Source organism: Dipodomys spectabilis, unplaced genomic scaffold (assembly GCF_019054845.1).
Source record: "Dipodomys spectabilis isolate Male_0828 unplaced genomic scaffold, ASM1905484v1 ptg000002l, whole genome shotgun sequence".
Classification (NCBI taxonomy): domain Eukaryota; kingdom Metazoa; phylum Chordata; class Mammalia; order Rodentia; family Heteromyidae; genus Dipodomys; species Dipodomys spectabilis.
Genome location: NW_024870679.1, coordinates 55951290 through 55963532, shown reverse-complemented (window position 1 = coordinate 55963532; position 12243 = coordinate 55951290). Strand labels below are relative to the sequence as shown.

Here is a 12243-nt window from a genome sequence, read left to right as displayed (position 1 = left end):
CAGTTTGCCACCTTCCCTTTCTCCTGCCTTACCTTTTCTTTTCTCTTTTCGTGGTACCTAAGGCATCAAACATGTTAGGCAAATGCTCTATTACTGAGCTATACTTCTTGCCTTTATCTCTATTTTTCTAATGAGAACACTGAAGTCTCAGAGATATAACTTGATTTTTCAAGTTGTCTAGCTAAACTCTTAACATTTTGTGATCCAAGTGGAATATTGCAGGAAATCAGATAATGTTCAATGAACTAACTTACTAAAAATTCTTTGTTTGTTTGTTTTTTGCCAGGCCTGGGCCTTGAATTTAGGCCTAGTCACTGTCCCTGAGCTTCTTTTGCTCAAGGCTAGCACTCTACCACATGAGTCACAGTGTCACTTCCAGCTTTTTTCTGTTTATGCGGTACTGAGGAATGGAACCCAGGGCTTTATGCATGCTAGGCAAGTACTCTACCACTAAGCCACATTCCCAGCCCCTTGTTAAAAATTCTTAAGACCTTGTGCTTTACAATCTAACACAGCTCTTTCTCATGTGGTCTTTCCTACTGACTATATGAAGGAAACAGTATATTTTCTTCCATTTTTGCCCTTTTTCAGATGAAAACATGTAAGCACAAAGAAAAGAGGGGTTAACAAATCAACCTACCAGTAAGTTTTAGAAAGCAGGACTATCTGAGAGTTTGATGTAAGAGGGGTAGGAACAAGATGCCCATGAAGAGAACATAGGAGATTAGGAGCATTCTTATGGAAGCAGGGAAAATGGTGGAAGTACATGCATGCCCACATGCACACACACACACAAATACAAACACACACACACACACACATCCAAAGGCCAGAAAATACCTTATAGTTGCAGAAGGAATCATACAAATCAATTGTAAATGAGTAAAAAGTGAAGTAATATAATAATAATCCCTATTTTAAGTGGCTATTATATCATTTGTTTTATTGCTAAAGGAAGGATTGGTGGGGTGATGAGAGCCACACAGCCGTATTTTATATTAACTGGGTATAATCCTAGCTATTCAAGAGGTAAAGATATAGAGGATTATGGTTTGAAGACGACGAAAAATTCACAGATGGGGCTGGGAAGGTGGCTCAGTTTGCTTTGCATGATGAGGCTCTGGGTTCAGTTCCTCAGCACCACATAAGCAGAAAAAGCCAGAAGCGGCGCTGTGGCTCAAGTGGTAGAGCACTAACCTTGAGCTGAAGAGCTGAGGGACATCACCAGGCCCACAGTTTAGGCCCCATGATTGGCAAAAAAAAATAGTTCACAGACTCTATCTCAACTAATAAAAACTGTCTAGAGTAGCACTGGCCTGTCATTCTAGCTATATGGGAAGCAGATAGATAGATAGATAGATAGATAGATAGATAGATAGATAGATAGATAGATAGATAGATAGATAGATAGATAGATAGATTGTGATCCATGCATAAATGGAAGACATTCAAAAATAACTAAAACCAGCTAGGAATGTGGCTTAGTGGTAGAGTGCTTGCCTAGCATGCATGAAGCCTTGGGTTTGATTCTTCAGTGCCACATAAACAGGAAAAGCCAAAAGTGGTGCTGTGGCTCAATTGTAAAGTGCTAGCCCTGAGAAAAAGCAGCTCAGGGACAGCACCCAGGCCCTGAGTTCAAGCCCCAGGACTGGCAAAATAAATAATAACAACAACAACAACAACAAAAACCTTAAGAGAGGAACACAAAGGTGTAATGCCTATGTGCATCTGATCATACAGAATAGTATTTATTGAAATAAATCCAGGAAATGGAAACAAGAGATTTTTCTTCATTGCTCTTTTTTTTTTCTTTGCTTTTTTGGGTCTTGTTTGCTTGTTTATCTGTCTCTGGGAGGGTAAGCACCAGAAATGGTGCTGTTGCTCAAAGTGGTAGAGTGCTAGCCTTGAGCAAAAAGAGCACAAGCCTAGGCCCTGAGTTTAAGCCTTATGACCAAAAAAAAAAAAAGTAAGGCACAGTTTTTTAAAGCCTAGGAAAGGGGCTATCATCACTCAGAAAAGAAGGGGCGAAGGATGAACAAATGCAGTAGTAGTATTCACTAGATAGTATGTTGAAAATGAACTATATAACTTGTGAGTAGGAATGGGAATGAAAAACTGGGAATGAGTGAGGAAAGGGGTGACATTGTAAAAAAGAAATGTACTAATTAACTGACATTTGTAATTGTAACCCCTCTGTACATCACTTTTATAATAACCATTTTAAAAAGGAAAAAAGAATAACTAAAACCTAAAAATATTGAGGGCATGGCTCAAGTGGTAGTAAGCTTACTTAAAAAATGAAAGATCAGTGTAAATCCTAGTGCCACTAAAGGGGGAAAAATCTGTTTTATTGAAAATAAAAATATAAAAAAACAAAAAACTTTTTCTTCTTTTGTTGATTGTGGGACTTGAACTCTGGGCATGGGCGCTATCCCTCAGCTCTTCAGCTCAAGGTGAGCACTCTACCATTGAGCCACAGCACTACTTCTGGTTTTCTGAGTGGTTTATTCAAGATAAGAGTCTCTTGGAGGGGCTGGGAAGATGGATCAGTGGTAGAGCGCTTGCCTTGCATGCATGAGGCCCTGGGTTCGATTCCCCAGCACCACATAAGAAAAAAAGCCGAAGTGGCGCTATAGCTCAAGTGGTAGAGTGCTAGCCTTGAGCTGAAGAGCTGAGAGACAGCGCCCAGGCCCAGAGTTCAGGCCCCGCTACTGGACCTCCCCCCCCCCCCCCCAAAAAAAAAAGAGTCTCATGGAGATTCCTGCCTGGGCTGGCTTTGAATTGTAATCCTCAGATCTCAGCCTCCTGAGTAGTTGATTATAGGCATGAGCCACCAATGCCCAGCCAAAAACATTTTTTGGCCATAAAAAACTAAGGTAGGGGCTGGGAAGATGGCTCAGTGGTAGAATGTTTGCCTTGTATGCATGAGGCCCTGGGTTCCATTCCTCAGCACCACATAAGCAGAAAAAGCCGGAAGTGGCACTGTGGCTCAAGTGGTAGAGCACTATCCTTGAGCTGAAGAGCTGAGGGACAGCACCCAGGCCCAGAGTTCAGGCCCCATGACCAGGAAAAACAAAACAAAACAAAACAAAAACCTAAGACAGCCGGGCACCAAGACTATAATCTGAGCTACTCATCAAGATTCAAAGCCAGCCCAGGCATGAAAGTTTAAGAGACTCTTATCTCCAATTAATCACCAGAAAACCAGAAGTGATGCTGTTGCTCAAAGTGGTAGAATGCTAGCCTTGAGCAAAAAGAGCCTAGGGACAGGGCCTAGGCCCTGAGTTTAAGCCTCATGACCAAAAAAAAAAAAGTAAGGTAGAGTTCTTTAAAGCCTAAGAAAGGAGTCCATCATCACTCAGGCTGTACACTTTCTCTTGGTCATAAACTGTTCCAATGAAATCACATCTATAATCCTAGCAACTAAGGAAGCTAAGATCTGAGGTTCATGGTTCAAAGCCATCGCAGGGAGAAAAGTCTGTAAGACTCTTATCTCCAATTAGCCACCCTAAAACTGGAAGTGGCACTTGGCTCAAGTGGTAGAGCACTCTCATTGAGCTAAATAGCTCTGGGACAGCACCCAGGCCCAGAGGTCAAGCCCCAGGAAGAACGAAACAAAAACAAAATCTACAGATTGGCCCTCCCTTAGCTTCTTTTGAAACACCTCTAGATACTGAAAACTTACAGTAATTATCATTTATTGAGGGAGTATCATCTGCCAGACACTGTACTTTACATGTTTTACTTTTTAATTTTCATGACATTACCACCAAGGAGTTACTATTCCTGATTTATTTATTAGGGAACAGGCTTAGAAGGACTGAATATTTTGTTCAAGGTCGTACAACTAGTAAGTGATTGATTGATCTGATCTGTTTGACTTTGGGTCTTAAGTAGTTTATCATAAAGTAAATATACACTGAAAATGTTACATATTGGGATTTAATTAATCTTTTCCTTAAAGATATACACAAAAAGTGTTTTTTTAATAACATAGGGAAATGTGGTAAGGATTAAAGGTTTAAAGAATCTAAGTTCTGTTTACATTTTTTAATCAAACCTTTTCTTCTTCCTGCATTCTTTTATTCTTTCAGATTAAAGAGAGGCCCGAAAAATGGCATCAATGTATAAACATCATCACAAATAGCATTTGTGGGGCTAGGGTCATAGTTCAAGTGATAGAGCACCTTTCTACTAAACCTAGGTGTCTGTTATCTACTCAAGTAAGTTTAAGTCCCAGTACTGCCAGAAAGCGGGGATGGGGGGAAAGAAGTAGGATTTGTGAGTTTGAATTGGGGTCAGAGCCACTGATCACACTGTAGAGATTAGCAGAATGACCAACATTTCTTCACAGCCTGCTAATATAGCGTTCAAAGGATTGAAAGGGTATATATAGAACCTTAGGAAACAGTAACTCACTTCTTTCTAGAGCAGATCAGCTATAGCAATATAGCATTTGGGATTCAATGTATTATTAATAATCTTTGTACTTCCTCCCCAAACTCCATTATTAATTAAAATCTTTGAGCTTGTGTCCTGACAATCTGTACTTAGCAAGGACCTCTTGGTGAGTTTGTGTTCTGGGGATAAACCCAGGGCCTTGTGGATGCCAAACATGAGCCATATACCCAGCTTCTTCAGGTGATTGTTTTTTTTTTTAGGCCTTTTAATGTTTAGGTACCTAATTCTAATTTTTTCCTTTCAATAGGTAAAATCAGGCAGCATCTTTGACAATTTCCTTCTTACAAATGATGAAGAATTTGCTGAAGAAGTTGGAAATAATACCTGGGGGTTAAGAAAGGTAAGATGGACCCCTGATGTCCTATTTCTCCATTGTATACTGTTACTTACATTTGCAAAATCAGCTTCCCAGTCATAGTCCAATTTCTGGCTACTTATCCTTGAGAGGTGGGACACAAAACTTACATTCATTGGACATCTCTTAGTTCTTGTAAATCTGTGAGTACATTGCAAAATTTATCTCACTCAGCCCTTAAGATGACCTAGCAATACAGATATTATTACTTCCATTTTTCATATGTAGGAAGTGAGATTCAGAGTTTTTATCTGTCCAAGGTCATCTACAGATTTTCTCTAGTTGGCTTGGAATTTGAACCCAGAACTCATGTTTCTTTTGTGTGTTACCCTTCCAGCTCACAGTGTGATAATCTAGCAGGGAACTACTGAACCCAGTAGTGGATGGCTTGGAGAATAAAGGAAGTGATACTCTTGTTTACAGCTCCATTTCTCGTCCCAAACTATTTTACGAGTACAGTGATACTTGAAATAATGGCCTGATGAAGGTGGCATCCTGCACCAGATATCCTGGCTCTGCAGGAAGGTCCATTCAAGCTGACATTATTAACAAACAGAAAGCTTATGTTTAGTACACTACCAAAAACCGTGGGCACCACAAGTTTGGTGGTTTGTTTTTTTTCAATTGAGAAAGCTTACTTTGTTGAAGTAATTATCATGGGGAAAGTTATTACACTATTTAAGATTAGTTTTGTCTTGTTTTACCTTGGGATTATCATCTCTTTTTTAATGTGGTGCTGAAGATAAAATTCAGGATTTTACACATGTGGGGCAAACAGTCTACCACTGAGCTATATCCTTAGCCTTCTAGTATTGTTTTATTGAGTCATTATATGCTGAATGAGAGTATGTGTTTTGAAGTTAGACTGCTTAGTTTGAAATGTAGGCCCTAGCCTTTACTAGCTGTATGACCTGACTGAGCTATGTAAATATCTTTTATCTATCAACTGAGAATGATGATAGCAATACCTTATAAATTTCTGGCATATGGCATATGTTCACTACACAATGGCTATTATTATGAACCCATACATTCACTTGACAAATATTCTACCAAAGGATGTTCAAAACAATGTGGTAGTTGCTGGGGATAGAACAGTGAAATAAAATAAGAGAAGTTTCTGTCCTTGTGGGACTTATATTAAGTTTGAGGAGAACAACAAGAAATGTATAAAGAAGCCCAAGTAAGCTGGGGATAGTGATCATACCTATAATCCCAGCACAGTGGAGGCTATGGCACGCATAGTTCAAGTTCAAGGTCAGCCTGTACCATGTAATGAGACCCTGTATATATATATATATATATATATATATATATATATATATATATATATATATAGCCGGGCACTGGTGGCTCATGCCTATAATCCTAGCTACTCAGGAGGCTGAGATCTGAGGATGGAGGTTCAAAGCCAGCCCGGGGAGGGAAGTCTTTATCTCCAATAAACCACCAGAAAACTGGAAGTGGTGTTGTGGCTCAAGTGGCAGAGTGTTTGCCTTGAACTGAAAAGCTGAGGGACAGCACCCAGGCCCAGAGTTCAAGCCCCATGACTGACAAAAAAAATAGATAGATAAGTGGCAGGCACTGTGGCTCAAGCGGTAGAAAGCTCGCCTTGAGCTAAAGAGCACAAGGACAGCACCCAAGCCCAGAGTTCAAGCCCCACAACCGACAAAAAAAAAATAGATAGATACAATAAATAAATAAGTCCAAATGTTGCATCCTTCATCTAGAAGGTAGGATGATTGGTTGGAAGGGTGGCTCAAGTGGTAGAGTGTTTGCATAGCAATACAAGACCCTGAGTTCAGAACCTAAATACCACCACCAAAAGAGGAAGGAATGAGGGAAGGAAAGAAGAAAGGAAGGAAGGAAAGAAGAAAAATGGAATGAGTACTGCTTACTTCAGGCCTTGCTGTGAGGAACACAATAATGTGTATAGATTGTTTAGCATTTGTGCTTAGCTATCCAGTAAATCTGAACCAAATTGATGTGCAAACAAATGATATATGCACACATAGACACATATTTCTCACCACTATACACTTACAAAATATTGAATATAAATAAATACCATCCCAGAAATCTTGAGGACCATAGGAAGACACCAGATATTCCTAAAGTAGGCTAACATTGTTTATCCCACCTATAAATTACTTTGAAATTCTACATATCAAACAGGACAGAGAAAAGCAGTGGAGAGAAGTGTATGAAGAAATACAAAAGAAGAAGCAGGCAGAAGAGGCTAAGAAGAAAAGGGAAAAGGAGAAGGAAAGAGAAGATGACATCTGGGGACTTGATGAAGAGGACAGTGAAGAGGATCTTGAGGAGGAACAAGAAAATGACGGACAGATGCCGGAAGATGGTGCTGCAAGAGCATTTGGGAAGAATGAACTGTAACTGGGGGGAAATGGTTATGCTTAGAAGCAAACAATGGTGCTTAGAAGGGGAAATGTTCATGAGGTTAGCAAAATTTGGGGAGCAAAATAACTGGCTCTTTCAAATCAGCTTTGTGGTATTTGGTTCTTATCCAACTGCCTCACATCCTGGATATACACTGTTCTATCTAGCCAGTTGATTCTCACTCAGCAGACTGCTGCAAGCCTTGAGGTGTAATTTGCTTTCTAAACACAACATTCTTTATCATATTCCAAAAAATAAAATAAAATCACTTTGTATTGCCACACCCTATCTTTTGCTCTGCATGATTGTCAAAAACATCCTACCAGGGCTGGGAAGGTGGCTCAGTGGTAGAGCGCTTGCCTTGCATGCCTGAGGCCCTGAGTTCGATTCCTCAGCACCACATAAGCAAAAAGAAAAAAGCCGGAAGTGGCGCTGTCGCTCAAGTGGTAGAGTGCTAGCCTTGAGCTGAAGAGCTGAGGGACAGCACCCAGGCCCAGAGTTTAGGCCCCACGACTGGACCCCAAAAAAAAACAAAACAACGTCCTACCAGCCAGATGTTGGTGGGAGCTCTCGTAGCTACTCAGAAAGTTGAGATCTGAGGACTGAGGTTTTAAGCCAGTCTAGGCAGGAAAATCCGTAAGATATTTATCTCCAATTAACCACAAAAAACCCTGGAAGTAGAGTTATGGCTCAAGACATACAGTACCATCCTTATGTGAAGAAAGCTCAAACCCTGAGTTCCAGCCTCAGTTCCAGCACACACACAGAAAAGTCTTATCATGTGGTTCCTTTTCTTTGTAATGTGGTTCCTTTTTAATGCAAAAAGAATACGTGTGTGTGTGTGTGTGTGTGTGTGTGTGTGTGTGTGTGTGTGTGTGTATTTGCCAGTACTGGGGGTTTGAACTTAGGACCTCATTCTCTCGCTTGATTCACTTTTGCTCAAGCCTGGTGCTCTACCACTCTACTTTAAGATTGTTGGTATGGGCTTGGAATGTGGCTTAGTGACAGTGTTTGCCTTGCATGCATGAAGCCCTGGATTTGATTCCTCAGTACCACATACACAGAAAAAACCAGAAGCAGCTCTGTAGCTCAAGTGGTAGGATGCTAGCCTTGAGCAAAAAAAGCTCAGGGACAATGTCCAGGCCCTAAATTCAAGCCCCAGGACTGGAGAAAACACACACACACACACACACACACACACACAAACACACAGATTTTTGGTGACTAATTCAAGATCAGAGTCTCATGGCTTTTTCTGCTTGGGTTAGTTTTGAACTAACATCCTTAGATCTCAACTTCCTGAGTAGCTAGGATTACAGGCGTAAGCTATTAATGTCTGGGTGAGAATGATAATTTATACTTTTGAGTTTGTAATAGGAATTAAATGAACTAATGTGTGTAAAATGCCTGATATAAATATATAGTCAAAATGGTAGCTATGACAACTGTAATTATCATGGTGTTCATGGCATTAATTGTTGATAAGTAAGCATCTGTATTAACTTGATTCTTACTTTTCACTTAACCCAGGTCACCTAGAGATTTGATTTTGTTTACATATTTGTATTAGTGTTTTCTGAGCAGTACTCTTTGTTGCAATTGTGCCCAATGATGTTTTCTTCTTGCACATGTATCACTTAGAAACAAAATCAGACCTACTCTGAAAAGAAGGAAATTGTTTGTGAAAGTCACTTTGCTTCTCTGCTGTCCTGTGCCCTAACTTTTAAATAATTGTTCCTGGTTTGCAAGGTAGCTGGTCTTGTATTTATCTTTTATCTTTTACATTCTTGTAGTTCTTCATAGATAAAAAAGTACTTTCTTGGGGCTGGGAAGGTGGCTCAGTGGTAAAGCACTTGCCTTGCATGCTTGAGGCCCTGGGTTCAATTCCTCAGCACCCATAAGCAAAAAAAAAAGCTGGAAGTGGCACTGTGGCTCAAGTGGTAGAGCACTAGCCTTGAGCTGAAGAGCTGAGGGGCAGCACCCAGGCTCAGAGTTCAGGCCCAGGACCGGACCCAAAATAAAAAAAAATACTTTCTCATGAATTTGTGGAGCTCTAACATGTGCTCATTCATTACCAGTCAATATCTATCATTGTAGAATTCCAATCATTATCTTAATTTTACAGAAACTGCTTAGATTGGGCAAGTCATTTGTCCCAGGTCAGTTAGAAAGAGGCAGGAATGGTATCTAAACTCAAATTATCTAATTTCAAAGAGGCTGGATGTGGTAAGTCCCACCTCTAGGAAAGCTGAGGCAAGAGGCCAGCCTAGGCTATGTAGCAAGACCCTGTCTCAAAAGAATGAAACAAAACTTAGCATTCCTCTGCACCAAGTTGTTTGAATGAATACTTATTACTATGTAATACAGAGTAAGCAACATTCACTTGTGAAAAAAATGTTGGTTTGTGTGTGAGAGAGAGAGAGAGAGGGAAACAGAGACAGAGGCACAGAAAGAGACAGAGAACAAGAGAGTCTTGGGCATGAACTCAGGGTCTAGGTGCCATCCTTGAGCAATTTCTGCTTAAGGCTAGCACTCTACCACTTGAGACATTTTTTTTTTAATGGTCAAATGGACTTTTCTGCCCAGGCTGGCTTTGAATCATAATCCTCAGACGCAGCTTCTTGAGTAGCTAGGATTAAATGCAGAAGCCACTAGTACCTGGCTGGAAGTACATTTTTTTTTTAAAATTACTTCGAACAGCCAGGGTGTCAGGGCCATTTGTGGCTGTCAAACAGTTCAGTAAAGTCTGGAAGGTGGTTTAGTGCTTGCCTTGCTTGCATGAAGCCCTGGGTTCAATTCCCCAGTACCACATAAACAGAAAAAGCCAGAAGTCACGCTGTGGCTCAAGTGGTAGAGTGCTAGCCTTGAGCAAAAGAAGCTCAGGGACAGTGACCAGGCCCTAAGTTCAAGCCCCAGGACTGGCAAAAAACAAAACAACAACAACAACAAAACCAACAACAAAGCTGGGTGCCAGTGGCTCACACCTGTAATCCTAGCTACTCAGGAGGCTGAGATCTGAGAATCGCAGTTCAAAGCCTGCCCAGGCAGGAAAGTCTGTGAGACTCTTATCTCCAATAAACCACCAGAAAACCAGAAGTGGTATTGTGGCTCAAGTGGTAGAGTGCTTGCCTTGAGCTGAAGAGCTGAGGGACAGTGCTCAGGCCTAGAGTTTGAGCCTCATGACTGACAAAAAACAAAAATCAAAAACCAAAAACAGTTCAGTAAAGCAAAGCACAGGACTACACATATGAACCTGGAATATAATAGGTTCTCAATGAATATTACTTGAAAAGAATCAACAACACTCTGAAAGCTTCATGAAGAAAGTGACATTTGAACCAGACCTCAACCAATGCATGAGTCTATTGGATGAAGAAGGGGAAGTGTGGACCTGATTTCAGAATTGAAGAGAATTCCTGGATGGCAGGAAGTGGGTTGGAAGGTCAAAGAGGAGTAACAAGAACTTCCTCTTCTCCTCCCCCGCCCCCCCATTGCGTGGTACCTAGTTTAGTTTGGGGGCCTTTAAAATCTTTGGAATATTCTAGATTGGTAAATGACTCTCTACCTACTTTCATAACGTATGAGTCTCCCCATTGTGTAAAAGAGGAAGGTTCAGATGCTGAGTGTGAGTACTCAGATGCTGAGTAATGGGGTTAGTAGGCTGATTGCTAGAGTGATCTATAGTTTAGGGATGCCAACCTGATGAGCATTGCTAACTGTAAGTATTTGCTCTGATTGATCAACTATTTATTCTACCAACTGTTACATACTTTTTGTTTCACTGAAAAAGACCTTACTAATCAGCTGGTTGGGGACTTTTTACCCTATCTTGATAGAAATCATGGGTAGACAAAAAGCTCTTCCAGTGCTGGTAATCTTGTGCCTTTGGCAAAGCCTAGGGTCTGGCAGATTCAGTGGCTTGAAGCTTCTGACTCTGAGAGGTAGGAGCCTCATTGCTCCTGGCTTTAGAAGCCAAAGATTCGTGGCTCTAGGCACTTACCGCTTATTGCTCTGAGCTTTCACCACCAATGCCTGGGCATTTGACAGCTATTACAATGTTTAGCTTTCAATAGCAGCAGCACGCAGCAGCAGGTGGCACTTTCTGGTGTCACGGTTATTATACAGGCTTCAGGTGCTGGGACCCTCAGCGGGGACCCCAAAGAATATTAGTTATTTGGCCTAGAGTTTCAGGATCTACAACTCTTGATAGCAACAAGTGTTTAAGATCTTTGGCCCTTAAGGTTAAGCAGCTCCCTGAAATTCTTCTAGGGCCAGGGCCCATAGTGTCTCATCTTTGACTCTTTACAGATCATTGCCTGTCACCTCTGGTACCTATTGCCCTCCTCCCCCAATTGTTTCTGCTCTGGGCCCTCTCTGAAACTCTTTAGCTCTGTCTTGTTACTACTACCACTGCAGCAGCAGTGATTGCTGTCACTTGCACCACTGTTATTCTGCTGCCACTTCTAGTGTTCCCACTAAGCAGGCTCTACTTATAATAAAGATCAAAGTGCACACTGGGAATTTGGTAGAGTGCTTGCCTAGCATGCATGAAGTCCTGAGTTCGATTCCTCAGTACTACAAAACCAGAAAATAGCTGGAAGTGGATCTATGGTTCAAGTGGTAGAGGGCTAGCCTTGAGCAAAAGAAGCTCAGGGACGGGGTTGGGAAGGTGGCTCAGTGGTAGAGTGCTTGCCTTGCATGCATGAGGCCCTGGGTTCGATTCCTCAGCACCACATAAGCAGAAAAAGCCAGAAGTGGTGCCGTGGCTCAAGTGGTAGAGAGCTAGCCTTGAGCTGAAGAGCTGAGGGACAGCGCCCAGGCCCAGAGTTCAAGCCCCACGACCGACAAAAAAAAAAAAAAGAAGCTCAGGGACAGTGCCCAAGCTGAGTTCAAACCCCAGGACTGGTAAAAATAAGTAAATAAATAAATAAACAAATAAAAGATCGAAGTGGGCATGAAAGGCCACTTGAGAGAAGTTTTTTATTGGGTCCAAGGTTGCAACACCAGTAGGCATCCCATGTGCCTCCTGG

General features: G+C 41.4%; 1 protein-coding gene across 1 annotated transcript in view; it reads left to right on the top strand.

Moving 5' to 3' along the window:
• The window catches only part of LOC122106128 (calreticulin-like), a gene marked incomplete at its 3' end in the record, with an annotated part of 49497 nt that extends 37642 nt beyond the window's left edge, over positions 1 to 11855 (top strand). Inside the window, exons 8-10 of the mRNA XM_042677415.1 lie at positions 4709 to 4801; positions 6992 to 7186; positions 11838 to 11855. Of these exons, the coding sequence (XP_042533349.1) occupies positions 4709 to 4801; positions 6992 to 7186; positions 11838 to 11855 (306 nt within the window). The remainder of the gene's footprint in view (positions 1 to 4708; positions 4802 to 6991; positions 7187 to 11837) is intronic.
• Between the last annotated feature and the right edge of the window lie 388 nt (positions 11856 to 12243).